The 12955-nt window shown below is 45.4% G+C and overlaps 1 protein-coding gene across 2 annotated transcripts; it reads right to left on the bottom strand.

The window, feature by feature from the left end:
* Positions 1-272: 272 nt before the first annotated feature.
* Positions 273-5817, bottom strand: LOC100541469 (ovomucoid). 2 transcript variants are annotated; one of them, XM_031555706.2, is made up of 8 exons: positions 5645-5817; positions 4706-4725; positions 3848-3981; positions 3247-3304; positions 2845-2981; positions 2041-2107; positions 890-999; positions 273-454 (listed from the first exon to the last, which is right to left on the bottom strand). In XM_031555706.2, the coding sequence occupies exons 1-8, from the start codon at positions 5700-5702 to the stop codon at positions 409-411; spliced, it is 630 nt and encodes a 209-aa protein (XP_031411566.1). In that variant the 5' UTR covers positions 5703-5817; the 3' UTR covers positions 273-408. The 2 variants fall into 2 exon arrangements, with proteins under 2 accessions (XP_031411566.1, XP_085092679.1); XM_085236553.1 differs by having other exon boundaries at positions 2047-2107; positions 5645-5717.
* Between the last annotated feature and the right edge of the window lie 7138 nt (positions 5818-12955).

Genomic DNA, 12955 nt, shown 5'->3' with positions numbered 1-12955 from the left:
CAGCCAGCATCAGCAGTTCGTAGCAATATTTCAGCTGTCTAAAAGGGTCTGAACACTAATGGAGGCTGACTATCATTTATGCGCAAAGTCACACAGCCGAGGTTTATGCATCTGTACTTAATTTTCTGCCTTTTATGACAGGGATGGGAGCAAGATGTTGTTCTTGTTATACCCCAGAGCCACAAGCATGGAACATATTGAGTCTGGTATCACTGTCCAACAAATCAGAAGAAAACATTGCATGAGACAGAGCATTAAACAAGACAAAGAAGTGTTGCTGATTTAGTTTATTGAGAAAGAAAATCAGGAGTGAGCTGAGCTCCCCAGAGTGCGAGATGAACCGAGGTGAGACCTCTCGCTGGGATTTGCCAGTGGGGATCCTGCGGTGAATTCTCTCAGCGTTGATTTTCAGCATTTTCCAAAATGGCTTAAAGTAAGAGTCCCGTTGCTTTCCCTGAAAGGGAGGAGAGGAAGAAGTGGGTTAGACACAGAGCCACAGAGCCTGCTGTGCTCTGTCCTAGAGAAGGCAAGAGATGGGATCCTGCCCAGAGCCCAAGAACTGGCAGACTCAGCATCTCCTCAGCTACCTGATTATTAAGAGATGAGTGAAATCGTTTAACCCCTTCTGAAAACTATAATGAAACACCAAATTTGATTTTCTTTGCAGCAAGCAAGGAAAACTTCCCCTAAGGTTAATGATGTTCAAAACATCCATCCTAACAAACCAGACATGCTCTGGTGAAAAATAAAATGAATGGCTGGCACGATGCCTGGTGTTCTTTTCTGCCCCCAAATTCTGGTCAGCAATCAGCAACGAAAGCAGGAACTGTGCAAGCTGGTGCCTGTAGGAGGCAGCCGACAACATGAATGCAACCAAGGCTGTACGTACACGACTGCATTGCAGAAGTTGCACTTGTTGCCATATGTTTTGTTGTCGGAGCCACAGAGAGGTCTGTATTCCAACGTGCAGGCAGGCTTAGGGTACTCGCTGCAGTCAACCTGCAAAAACACAATTGTAACGTGGAGGATATGAAGGAGTCGATAGCTGAAGAGCTTCAACCCCTCCCTAGCTACAGCTGCAGTGCCAATGATAATGATCTAACTAAAAATAATTAACTTCCTTGCACGATCTGATATAAACTGGATTTCCTGTTTCCTATGCTAGATTTAATAATATAAAAATAGAGCATAATTTCCTGTGTAAGAGATGCATATCACAAGCTGACTGCTGCATTTCTGAGCTGCAGCAGCAGCTCGCTCCGTGAACGTGCTGTGCTTACAATCATGTTGCACCGTGTTCCTGACCTGTTCAGGAAATTAAATGGAAAAAACATTGGTGTCTGGAGAAGAGGCAGCACTGATACCTTTACAACGGTCCAGCATCTCTCCCACAGGCATAAAGCAAAAATCAGCACTTGTCTGAGTACTTGGAGAATGGGATTTGTTTGTTTGAGAGATGAGTACTATGTTTGCTGAGAGACATTGTAGTGGGGGGAAAAAATGAGACAGGAAAAAAAAAAAAAACCACAAAAAAAACAACAACTACCATGTATACACATCCAGAAAGAAGCTGGAGAATTCCACGGGAGAGAAATCCACTGAGGCTTACCAACTACACAGAAATCACACCTGGCTGAAGTGTGTAGCTGTAGGTTGGTAGAGTGTTTGGGAAGATCCGTATGTACTCACCCCACTCTTACTCCCTCCTACTTAATTCTTATGAATGCTGAAAGAGTGGACTCTGCATCAAACCATCGCGGGTTTGATGGCCCATTGGTCTGAGCCCCTAAATATATTATCAATTCCTATTCTCAGTTCTGCCCTCATGGGTTATTTCTGCTCATGGTCTTTTACTGATCCCTTCCTGCGCAGACATCCTCTTCCCTTCCTGACTTTACTGTGGATAATGTGTATTACGTGTATAGAAAGTGAAATCTCTGTTCTGAAGCACAAGTGATGCTCCTGAGGCTCTGCAGATACTGGCCATGTTTTCCTTGACATCAGTGGGACCAGAACCTGCTTCTTCATTGTGCAACTCACACTCACTGCAGCAAGTTCCTTCCTACATCCACCATCATGCTTCTTGCCAACGCTGGTCCCCTGCTCTCTGAAAGAAAAAAAACCCATGTTAGGGAGCTGTGCCTGCATCCTGCTGTGCTGAACTCCACATCACTGCAGTGCTGATGGCCTGCAAATGCCCACCCTAATTTGAGTCCATATGCTCAAGATACCAGCCCTGCAAGCACCCCCACCTCCCTGAGTTTCACAGAATAATAGAATCACTTGGGTTGGAAGTGACCTCAAAAGTCATAAATACTTCCTCAAGGACTTCATGGGACTCAGAGTCCTGCCCCACCGCCCTCTACACAGGATGGTCCCCGATGGTCCTGAAGACAGAGATTCTACTGGTCTCTGACACTCTGGTTCAACATATCAGGTGTTACAGGAGGTGGTACTATGTGCCAGAGTGTTGCAGTATTGCATGATGCAAAGGACGAGAGGGACAGGCTGTCATGGTCTAGGAGCTAGGTTGTTTTACAATATAGGTGCAGCAGAGGTTCGCCGCTGTCCTCTGCAAGGCAGTGTGTGCCACACAGACCCTTAGTTAACACAGGACAGAGTGCTCCTCTTATATCCCCACTCAGCTCTCTACTTCTCTCTCAAGATCAGAAGCACAGTTCTCTTTCTAATCACAAAGGAAAACAGCATCTGGTTATCAGGGAGAGGAAGGACATAGCCCAAGAGCCATACAGAAAAAGCATCATTGGAAAACCCAGTGCTCAAAGAGTGGCTGCCAGGGGTGCAGGACCCATTCCTGCCGAGGGAGCTCTGCACAGTACTTACAGGTTGTGGGCACACAGCACACACTCATTGTCGTAGGTGACTCCATCAGTACCACAGACGGGGTTGAGGGCCTTGTTGCAGAGGATCATCACTTTGCCTTCCTCATTTGTCGTGTTGGGATACCTGCTGCAGTCCATCTGTGGAAGGAGCACACAGCAAAGCGCTAGTGAGGGCTTGCAGTGACCATGTAGACCAGTGGAGTGTGTGCTTTGGGCCTCCTAGAATGCCATCTCAGCAGGAAAAAAATGCTTTATTTGTGTTACTGTGATGAAACTTCATCTGAAGATGATCAATACAAGATTCTGACATCTCACATGCCCTCTTACTCAGCATTTAAATTATTTATTGGGCAAGCCAATAAGCACTTTTGACTTCACAAAGGATGAACTTGGTTTCACTTACAGGAACAGCTTCCCTGCATTCTCCATCGTGCTCTTTGCTGATATTGGTTCCATACTCTCTGAAGAGGGAAAACAGACATTAGGAAGCTCAGCAAAGACTTGTTGTTACTGGGAATATGTACCTAATGCAATGAGGCTGAGTCTTGCTAAGTCATCTTTGTATTTATATGTATGTATAAATATATATATATAATATATATATATTCGTACTGGAGAGGGTAGTGCCATGCTCCCCTGCACTGAGGTGGCTGGCAGGGATTTAAAGACTCTGAAATCTTTAGGACTGTTTTGGACCATTCAGACTGGAGCATCTCTTCATCCTTTTGCTTCTTTTTGCCGGGATAAAATATGCCCTAGGGGCTGTCATCTGCCTCATCCCTGAGATGGAGGGGAAAAACCTGAATAAATTACATCAACAAAAAAGACACAGTAACCAAAGTGATGTCTAGGCAACAGAGTGTCACGCAGTGATACTCAAGCTTGCTCTGAAAGAGTCGACCTAAGTGACATGTGACAGATCACTGTTTGTTGGAAAGGGGTGCTGTCAGGAGCCCTAAGCACAGCTGCCTGCTTGCAGGGTGAGCTCTCTCTGCAGTACACACATGTTGTAGGCACACAGCAAGCACTCGCTGTGAGTGACTCCATCGGTACCGCAGATGGGGCGGAGGTCCTCAGTGCAGACCAATACGTCTTTGCCTTCCTCATTTGTAGTGTTGGGAAACCTACTGCAGTCCACCTGGCAAAGAAACACACAGCAACAGGACAAAGTGACATTTTGTAGTTATATCTCTCATTTTCAACGGGGCAGTGACCAGATCCAGCCTCCTGTCCGTGCAGTGCGAGAGGACTGGGCAATGGGTTTACAGCCATGCAGCTCCCTATATGGTAAACCAGCAGGGATCTATCATGTCCTCCAGGCACCATTTTGCAAAGCCTGAGTGCTGGCCCCTCCAGTGTTCTTCCATTGTTATTCATTCTCAACATACAAACATGTTTATTCAAAAGAATAAGTCTAACAGCCTGGGGTTTGGAAGCTATAGTGCCTCAGAGTACTTTCTTCTTTCAGTAGGCTGCTTTGGGGTAGTTTTTACTGCTATAGTCTATAGCCACCAGTCTAGAGCTGATCATATGGATGGGGCTTTGAACAATCTGGTCTAGTGGGAGTTGCCCTGCCTGTAGCAGGAGGGTTGGAAGACAATCTTAAAGGTCCCTTCCAACCCAAACCACTGCATTATTTCATAGACCATATGATCAACTTAAAGCTCAGACCAGTTCGGAGTTGGTCAGAAATTAATTCATCCAACAATTTTATATTACATGCAGCATAGATGTAGAGCTCAGAACTGCATAATTTAACATTTTACACAGTGGGATCTGATTACAGTGATACTAATTAAGACAGGGGAAAAAAAAAAAAAAAAGAAAGAAAAAAGGAGGACAGAAAGAACTCTCTTACTTACCTCAACCCCAAAGGCAGCATCTGGTGAAAAAAGGACAAAAATGTGAAACAAAGGCAGTCAGTGAGACCACAGCTAGCTGAAATGCACATGCAAAATTCCAGCACAGAGAACCAAACTGAGTGACTGCCACTGATTCAATTCTTGAACTAAGTAAACTATGTATGACTTTTTTTTAATGCTGATAAGCATAATTTAATTTCTTATTGCTGACTGATGAAACGTGTTCTTGAATAGCTCCGTTCTTAAAAAAAAAAAAAAGAGGTAGATTTATTAATTGAAAAATGGATATCTTTTCCTTCCTTATCTATTTACACATCCGTTTTGTCCCTAGAAAACATCTATCACATATCTGAAAAGAAACCTGAGTCAATACAGATAAATGCAAATGCAAATATTCACATACAGGATAAGCAAACATACACAGCATCTGTTGTCAGGGATATACATTTTAAAGAAGCTGAGTGTAAGAAATAAACCACACTTGTCTTTGACTTTGTAATTTCATGAGATGTAAATACAGAAGGAGAACATCAGATCCTGGCTTGTTTGCATCTCTTGTTTCTCCATTAGCAGCAAAAGCATTGCAGGAAAGCTGCCAGGTTCCTGCACAGAGCTTGCTTGTGCCATGACAATATTTTCCTGACTAGTTCCTGGAGGTCTGACCACCTCGTTATGGCCTCGTTTCAAGCATTTATCCATTCTCTGCACCAAATGCAAGCCGTGTAACAGCACTGAGAGCATAAGAATTGCACTGGGAACACAGAACCCAACAGACACCCAGCACAGCAGTAATCTGTGCAATATACCAATGTACCAAGGCAGCCTTTGCAGGTGCTTTGTAGGGAAGTCTCTCCCTGATGGTCACTACCATGTTTTGCTAAGGAGAGTCAGCACTGGCAGGCACAAAGGCTCTGCAGCACTCACCTGGGAGTTACTCACCTGGGAGGAAGCCACAAAGCGCGAAAGAGAACAGCACAAAGATGCCTGCCATGGCCATGGTGAGGTACTGCCCGGCTCTGCAGGTGGCTGCCGGTGCTCTGCTCCTGAGATGGTCCCCCTGAGGCTGCCTGCAAATATATACAAACACGGCGTCTGGGCTGTTGGACTGGAACACGGAGCAGCCAGCTGAATCTGTCAGCGGCACAATGAGGCTGGTAATATTTATTGAGGTCCTGACCTCCAGGTAATGGTCTGCATCTCCCAGGCAATTGATTTTGGCTGGACACTTGGTTAATAGCTTGAGACAAGTGTCACATGCTCTCAGTGGTCAAAATCAAACAAACAGCCTTTTGGACAAAGGATACCTCTTAAGGACTCTGGTAGGACCCTAAATAGCACAGAATGCTGAAGGCAGTAAGGGACATGTCCTTCGTTCGTTTCTGCATCCACATCTCTCAGCAGGGAGCAGCTAAGGCTCAGGACCATTGTGCCTGCAGCTCTGCTTTCCATGCAGCTCTGCATTCTTGGATATTCACCTCTAGGTAAGAGCACAGGCCAGGGAGGCTTTGCCACCTGCAGAACTCATTAACCACTGCCAGGTGAAGCTGGCAGCACTGTATCTAACCTATGAAGTTAATGGTATTTAGCACTAGTTTGATAAAAGAAAGGGTTTCTTGGCGCTTTCACTACTTAAGTGTAGAAGAGCTTGGTAGAAGACTTGAAAGCAAGGTAAATTCTGTCAAAAACCACTAAAAATGTCACTTGAACCTTATCAGCAGGGAGCACTTATTTACAGACCTAGTCACAGTTAAGCGAATTGACTCAAAGTGTTCTGCCAAAGCATCTCAAGAACAAACCACACCGAAGTTCAGGGAACTTATTTACATTAGGGCACCAGCTATGCCTGAAAGTACAGTTGTCCTTTCCTCCCGCAGACATGTCAGAAAATAGAGACAGGAAAACTGGGACAGGCTCTGTCTCTCACCTCCAGCCTTCACACCATCCCTCTCCAAGTGGCTCTTTCCTAGGAGGAGGTCTGCAGCTCTGCTGTTTTGGTTTGAGTAGTTTTGCAGCCATACCTTTAACCTAATTTTCTTACCATGAATCCTTTCATGTGTCCAACATGGTGAGAATACCTGTAATATTTTGCCATGGGAGATAAGCACTGGCACGTTCTGAAGGATGCAGCATGGCTGTGCATATATAGGTTACATTTCTACATGGAAATATGGGTTTCCTTTGGGGGGAAGCATTGAAATAATTATTCTGCTGCGTTTGTTTCTATAAATTAAGAGAATGTGCATGAATATTTCAGAAAGATTTGGCACAGCCTCAAGATATATTGTCCTTATGTATCTCATGGAACGCATTCCTGGGAACCAGAGATTTTTCCCTAGCACCTACAGGAATGCACTACAGTTCCTGCTGCACTGAGGGCTCATTGCCTTCATAAGCTCACGGCTGCACAGCAAGATCCACATCCATCTTTCTGCATCAAACATGAGTTTTGGCACTGCTTGGGGAGCACTGATCTCCCTGTGGCTGATCAGTGCAAGCCACAGGAGCAGCACCCAGAAATCCCTCCATTCTCTGCACAGGGAGCAGAGTCTCAGCATAACCTCCTCCAGCTCCAGCTCCAGCTGGCCCTGCCTCTGTGAACAGCATGGGAAAACCCTCGGCTGCTTTGGCTCATGCTGTAGGACAGGTTGCTCAACCCTTAGCTACCCCTGGAAAAGATTTCACCTGCAACCCTGCCACTGATCTCCTGCTGCAATCCACTTAATTGCAAACTCTTAATCCTCGAAGTCAGGTGCAGCTTATGGCTAATCGCTGTTTGGCTTCAGGAAAATGCTCCTGTGTGCAGAAGTCAGCACGAGGGCAGAGATGTGTGAGTAAGCAAAGGCAGGGTCACGTCTTACACTGCCACGTTTCATGGTCCTGAATTGCAGAGGGTCAGCAGGCTGACACCGGGGCAGGACTTGGCCAGTATACAACATCCTTTCTCTCTTACCCAAGGAATTTCTTGGTTTACATTTTCCATTACAGTTTCTGGTAGTGGTGGTGGTGCTTTTTCCTAAGCTACTATTGATGTCGTATTCTCTGCAAGACTCCATACTGAAGGTAGGACTTTTTTTCTTAGCTAGTAACATACTGACAAATGAATTACAAAACATTTAACTACACTTTTCCCAAACATTTCTGGGCTTTGTCACATTATTTTGATTAAAACTTCTGTTGTAAAAGGAGAAAACAACAATAAGTAGTCGTAGCTGTTTCATGAAACTAATTCAAATCACTCCAAAATGCCTGCTTAATGTGACTCAAACTGCAATTTCCATCTTTGTCCTTCTTCTGGCCATAGAGTGACCACTGTCTGACTTGAGCCACAAGCCCAGAGAAATCACTGCAGAGCCAACAGCAGCCTCGTCCCTCACCTCCTGCCCGAAGGCACTGTTTGAAGTAAGCAACAAAGCAAATAAAAATCACTGATACGATTCAAACATATCTCTAGGAAAACATATCCATGTGTTTATGAACTTATTAAATAGAGCTTGATTCAGGTAGAACCAGTGAATGCTTTCCTGAAACGAAAGGACCCCATCCAGAACTTTGTACCCTGCAGGGGAAGATGACACAGTTCCACATTACTCTGGTGATGAATTAAATGTTCCAGGCCCCATTGCAAGGACAGGCATTGACACATGAGCGCACGTCCTGCAGAGGCCAGCAGGCTGCTCAGGGCACATGGTGGGAAGGGGAGGTGGGGAACACGGCCTTCACCTTGGAGAAGGGGAGAGTATAGGGATCTGCAGCTCCTTTGTGGGGTTATAGGGAAGGCTGAGCTAAAGGATGACGTTCTACCTGAATATAAGAGAATGTTCCTCTCCATGAGTGGCATGGGAAGCAGTGGCCACGAATGTCCTCCATTGGTGGTACAGATGATCAGGAAGGCACACAGCATCCTGAGCAATCTTTGAACCTGGCCCTGCTTTGAGCACTAGTCAGGCTGGAAACCTCCAGAGAGCCCTTTGAACCTGAACTGTTTTATGTGCACAATGCTTGTACAGTGCTCGCTCCTAGGGATAATTTTTGTTAAAGAAGGAACATACAATTTCTCCATGACCCAGGAAAGCAGCCCCAGAGCTTTCCCATAGCTTTTGCTAAAGGGCCACAGTAACAGATACAATGGGCTTCCACAGCACATTTCTACAGGTAATGGCCAGAAACCATCTGCATACCTATCAGAGCACAGTGCAAGCATTGCAATCCAGGTGTCTGGATGAGGCACTTTGTGCTCCCCTCCATCCAGCAGCATGCAAGTCCCCAGAGCAGCAACAGGGAGGTGGTAGCTGTGCCCCTCGGATTCCAGGCAGTCACTCAAGTCACCCAGAGCAGCGCTGCTGAGAAAAACTTACAGGCAAAATGAAGAAATGCTTATTGACAAACAAGCAGGGCTAGCAGAAATCCATTCAGTACAGTTGGGATGAGTAATTGCTACACACTACTGTGCAGCAAAGATGATTCCTAAAAGCCTTAGGAAAAATCTCTTCATCTCTGGGCAGCTGCATCCAACAGCTTATGGAGGGTGAGGTGTCCAGGGCAGCACCACGGTGTGAAGGCGGTGGGAAGACAGGTTAAAGCCTCCCATGAAGCACAGGGATCATCTCTGCACAGCGAGCTGCCAAGTCTCATTAATTCAGCACGGGAACATGCCTTCAGTGCTCACTGCCCTTGGTTCTGTTTTGTAAGATTGACAGAAATATCTATGGACCACAAAGTGTTTTTGACAAGGAGGTAATTAACCTTCGCTGTTTACATCTCCCTCCACTTGGTGAGGTGTGCATTTTGGGGAGGACTGGCTGCAAACAAGCGGTGCTCCAGATTTGAGGAAGAGGAGGGCTGGAATAAGTATTTTTCTGAGTCCTATCTGGGCTTTATGAAACAGAGAAAGGATTTCACTGAGTACAGATAAAGCCTTAGACTCCAGACTTCATGATCAGCCCCATTCTGTGAACGTTTCCCCTGCACAAAACACAGATGAGAGGAAGCAACCAGTGGTGCACAGTGTTGGCTGCCAGAGGTGCCCCCCATTGGTACCACAGTGACCTAGAGCCATCCTGCTGCCCAGCAGCCACCCCGAAAAAAGGGGCATTATCTCATCCCCGTGCAAAGTTTTCTCCCTCTTGGAAACCCCAGAAAGAGAACAGGAGCAATGAGAGCAGAAAGCTGAAACGTGCTCCTGGATCTCAGCCAACACGCTGGCTAAATTTCACCTGGAAAACAGTGCTTAAAAAAAAAAAGACAAATGAAGCCAGCTGTTTGTGGGAAGAAAAGCAGGAAGCTCCGGGTTTGCAGTGAATGATGGTTTGCTTTTTAAGAAGGATCTTGTAAATAAAGAAAGCAACAAGGGGATTTTCTTTCTGAGGGAGATGGTGCGTAGCAGTTTTGTATTGTTCAGAGTGGCTGAGAGCGAAAACATGCAGCTCTCCCTGGTGGGAAAGAGAAGAAGGATGGAGTGAGAGGTAGCATGCATCATGGTGCTATAGCCTGGACAGCTTGCTAGAACAGAAAAAACTGAATGGAGAGGGTTTCTGTAGCTGACAATTAGGACTATAACCACTGAACAATTGTTCCTTCGTTATTAACAACAAAAGAAAGTGGAACAATCTAATTTATCCTGCAGAGCTGAGTGTTAATGAGATCATGGGCTGATTCCTTGCAGCTGGGTATGGGCAAAGCACCATTGGTGCTGACAGAGAAAAGTACATGGCTGAATGAGGTTTTACTATTTATAAGTTACACTTATAAGATAGAGGTATGCAGCAGGACTCATTTCTGAACCATTGCTTTGGCAAAGTAACACTGTTACTCACTTAATATATTAAAACATGCACGATGACTGCTGTGCTGTATATGATCATATGGTCCCTGCACCTCCTGGCACCATACACCATTTGCAACCTGACAAAAAATCTGCTATCAGGAGAGCTGAACGCGCTGGTATCCACAGAGGCTTTGTGAATTTCCTTTTCTGGTCTTGAAAAAGGTTATGCTGTGCTCTTCTGATGCTGTTGGGGAAGGTTGTTTGTGCATGCTTCCATAAAGAAGAAATATTTCTGCCGCTTGTCTCGGATTTTGTATCTTTTTGCCTCCCTTCCCTTCATCATTTGAATGCAGCCTGTGGAGAATAGCAGTACTAGGGAGCTAGCGTTAAATCGCTGCCAAATAAAATGTCAACAGAAGGTGCACGCATCACTTCTGTCCATTCGTCCGCTGCCTGCTCAGCATCCGCTGACATCATTTGGGATGCTGCCACTGATGGCATCCGCTCCTGCTCCCTGGGGGCAGTGCTGCTGCTCAGCCCCTCCACATTTCTTGTCACTGCATGTCCCACATGCTCTAAAAGAGGGAAAGTCTTCCATTAGAGATCTCATGTGCCCATTTTCTCAGAGGGTGATGGATGCTGGGAATGTAAATAAGGCCCGCAAATGATGCGAGTGAAGGAGAGTTCACCCATGTTAATCACCGACAGTGAAGTGGTGTTGTTAGCATCTCTGCTATACATCTATAGCAACGACAAACCTACGACAGCTGAACGAGCTGCATCATCTGGGTTTCCACTCCAGCTGTTTTGTTTTCTCTTCTAAATCTTCATGATTTCCACCTGAGCACTAACAGCAAGGGGTGAAGGAGGAAAGGCTGATGAACTGGGGCAACACAGGGAGGGCTGGGGGCTGAGGGACTGGGACTTGGAAGGCACATTCCTTCCATCAGAATAACACGTTGCAGGCGCAGATCCCACATCCATTGATGTAAGTGAAACCATCTGTGCCACAGATCTGGTCCAGGGGCCCTGATGCTATCCTCAGCAATGGCCCCTGACTGAGCCTTAAAGGGAAAAAAGAAAAAGAGCTTAAAGCCACCCATTTCCAAACATTCCTCATTCTTCAAGGGGACTGAATGAAAGTAAAGTTTTGCTTCTATGAATGAAAACTAGGCAGCAAGAAACACACCGTGAGGACTCCCTTTGTTCACTGACTTACAGCACATGTAAGCTTATATGGCTGCACCTCAGCTGGTGGAAATGCAGAGTCCCCTCCTAGGCTGAGCGGCTGGGGGCAGCCCCTCTCACTGTTGCTTCACTCACATCTACTTTCTGATCAGTGCAGAGCATGCAGCCAGAGCCCAGAGTGTGGCAAAGAACCAAGGAAGATGGTATCAAATGATAACAACAAGAGAATGAATATCTCTGAGTGTGAACATAATGAGGGATGAAGTGGGTGGGTACCAGGATTATATTCCTTTAAATATAGATGTCTGAGGGAATGTTTTTTCCATCCCCAAACTATTTCCTTTGCTAGCAGTTAGAGACCTGTGCAACGGATGCAATGAGTTTACATAATTATTTCTGGATTTCATTTATCTGAGGAATATATAGTTATAAAAACAATGATTAAAACATTCCTGTGAAATGAAAACAGTTTCAGCAATCAGTACATCATTCTTAAGCACCCATCAAGCTCAGCAACGGAGAGTTTATGCCCATCCACGCACCTCTCACAAATGCAGCATATGGAAGTAGAGCTAAAACAAGGCAAATTATCAGCAGATGTAGTTTTGAAACCTATAGCTTTTTTGGTAAAGAGTCTGAGTGATGTTTAGGTACAGAGACTGTAGATGATAAGGATTTTTTTCATATCAGATGGAAAAGTGCTGATATGTACCACGCTGATAAATGATGAGAAACCTTACAGCTCAATACAAAAAGACAATATTACGTACTGCTTTCTGAACCCTACTATTCAATCAAGAAATCAAATGATTCCCTTCATTCTTCCTCCTCTTTTTATTGTAAGAAAAATGACTGGAGACTCCAAAAGCATTGATAAGGCTATCAAGATAACTTTGACAAACAAGGAAGGGGAGAAAACATTTATAACTTTAAAATATTGCTTCTGCAATACACATTCACAAGTCATGATTCCTAGAATCATAGAATGGCTCAGGTTGGAAGGGACCTTAGAGATGGTCAGGCTCCAACTCCTGCCATGGGCTGGTTACTCACCACCAGATCAGACTGCTCGGAGCCCCAGCCAACCTGGCCTTGGGTACCTCCAAGGATGGGAACCCATTCCAGAGATTGGACAGTGTAGGAAGTGTAAAAGACATGGAACTTCATGAGTCCTAGCACTGCTCAGTCCCTGGAGCCAAGGGCTGCATCAGCTGTGAGCACTGCATGGAACTGGAGCTGCTGTGCTTCAGCAGGGAATGTTAGGTGCCCGACGTTGCACATATATCAAAGTTCAGGGC

The sequence above is a fragment of the Meleagris gallopavo genome, chromosome 15 (assembly GCF_905368555.1).
Source record: "Meleagris gallopavo chromosome 15, MGAL_WU_HG_1.1, whole genome shotgun sequence".
In the NCBI taxonomy this organism is placed as follows: domain Eukaryota; kingdom Metazoa; phylum Chordata; class Aves; order Galliformes; family Phasianidae; genus Meleagris; species Meleagris gallopavo.
This window is presented reverse-complemented; position numbering and strand designations above follow the sequence as displayed.

What these genes read in the sequence shown, in the direction of transcription:
- LOC100541469 (XM_031555706.2), bottom strand. Translation starts at nt 5,702, where the DNA reads ATGGCCATGGCAGGCATCTTTGTGCTGTTCTCTTTCGCGCTTTGTGGC. An exon ending in ATGCTGCCTTTGGGGTTGAG is followed by an intron (nt 3,982 to 4,705) that starts GTAAGTAAGAGA and finishes TTTCTTTGCCAG; the next exon opens with GTGGACTGCAGTAGGTTTCC. An exon ending in AATGCAGGGAAGCTGTTCCT is followed by an intron (nt 2,982 to 3,246) that starts GTAAGTGAAACC and finishes CTCCTTCCACAG; the next exon opens with ATGGACTGCAGCAGGTATCC.